The sequence below is a fragment of the Perkinsus marinus genome (genome assembly GCF_000006405.1).
Source record: "Perkinsus marinus ATCC 50983 genomic scaffold scf_1104296958536, whole genome shotgun sequence".
Taxonomy (NCBI): Eukaryota; Perkinsozoa; order Perkinsida; family Perkinsidae; genus Perkinsus; species Perkinsus marinus.
Window position 1 is genome coordinate 1 of NW_003206746.1, and position 1,414 is coordinate 1,414.

Below are 1,414 nucleotides of genomic sequence, written 5' to 3' on the forward strand. Positions count from 1 at the left end.
CATATGCGCGCGCCGGCCCGAGCGCCATCGGTTTCGATGCGTGTATGACGCGGATTTGCTCTTCCCCTTAGTGCCGTGACATCATGTAGCATCTTGTACGATAGACCAGAGCGCCTTGAATCGCATTCGGACAAGCTCGACCCGATCGAAGAAGCCTCAGTGAAGCTTGTTGCACCGCGACCACTATCATTGTAACATCGAAGGCTTCATTTGAAGGCGTCTTTCAAAGGACTTTGTTCCCAGGCCGAGGGTTTCGCCCCTCACATTATAAAGTCTTTTATAGAAGACTTATAGGCTCGACCTGAGCCATGTGGTCGGTTTGAATAGATTAGCCGTGTCGAGCTTCGAACCACCGCCACCTAGACGGTAGCACTCTTCGCTCACTGGACACGCTCCTACTCGGAAGTTTCCATCCTCTTGCTATGTCCTCCCGTGACATCTTGGAGTGTCTCTACTGCAACGTGAAAGAGAGAGTCGACAACTTCAAAAAGAATAGGCATTTTGAAAGGCATCATGCCGGATGCCGTGAGCGTTAAGAGCCCATCGGGAACAACGTTTCCATCTTCGAGTTTGCTGCTATAAGAAAGCGAGCCACCGAAGGCGATTCAGGAGATGAGTCCATGCTTCACTCTCGGACCGAGAGACCCGGTGCAACAGGAGCTAGTTATTAATTAGCTACGGAAGACGTGGATATGCTTGCAGTGAATGAAGTATGCCGCTCATTTTCATGGGCGCTCATTCGAAGCGAGAGAGTGACGGATGGTGGAGCTTTTGAGAATCGAGAGAGAGACGGTCAGGAGGGCGAACAGGTCCAAGCCCCGCGTGAAGTTGTGGCTGAGAAACGCGAGTCAGCAGAGGACCAGCAACCCGAGCTAGCTGAGGCTCAACAATCTGAGCCGGTCGAGGCATTTCCGGTCTTCAACGTCCCTTCATCAACTAACGGACTTTTGCGCACACAGTTTGATACTCTGAGGATGCACAGTGAGCTGCTTGAAGACATCAAGGCCAAGTTGGTTGAGCACTTAGAATTTGATCGTGAGGCGAAGGACAAGGGCGAGCTTAAGAGAGAGAAGTGTCGACCCTTGGTCCATTCAAGGTGAACGACGCACTCCAAGCGGTTGAATGCACCACTTGTTATACTTATAACTACTCTCTGCAGCCTCGGAATCGCCCTGGAGGCCCCGAGAGGATTGGTGTCTTTCAATGTCCTGATGCCCTCGATTGAGCTCGCCGTAGAGACTTCCTCTCAGCCCTTCGTGATCGCTTGAAAACTTCGACACGTCTTAAATGCTTGGCACTCGCGGATGCAAAGGAGGCCAGAGACCGTGGCACGGTCACCGTGCTACGGATCTCGCAGTGGACAGATGTGTATATTTCTCGGTGGTTGAGAATATGAGCGGCCGTGGTTATGAGA

The 1,414-nt window shown here is 52.0% G+C and overlaps 1 protein-coding gene across 1 annotated transcript; it reads left to right on the plus strand.

The window, feature by feature from the left end:
* Nucleotides 1-692: 692 nt before the first annotated feature.
* Nucleotides 693-1,096, plus strand: Pmar_PMAR012793 (hypothetical protein; the record flags this gene model as incomplete). Its single annotated transcript, XM_002774263.1, has 1 exon — nt 693-1,096. A coding segment is annotated over one exon (404 nt), but the record flags the coding sequence as incomplete, so codon positions are not given.
* Between the last annotated feature and the right edge of the window lie 318 nt (nt 1,097-1,414).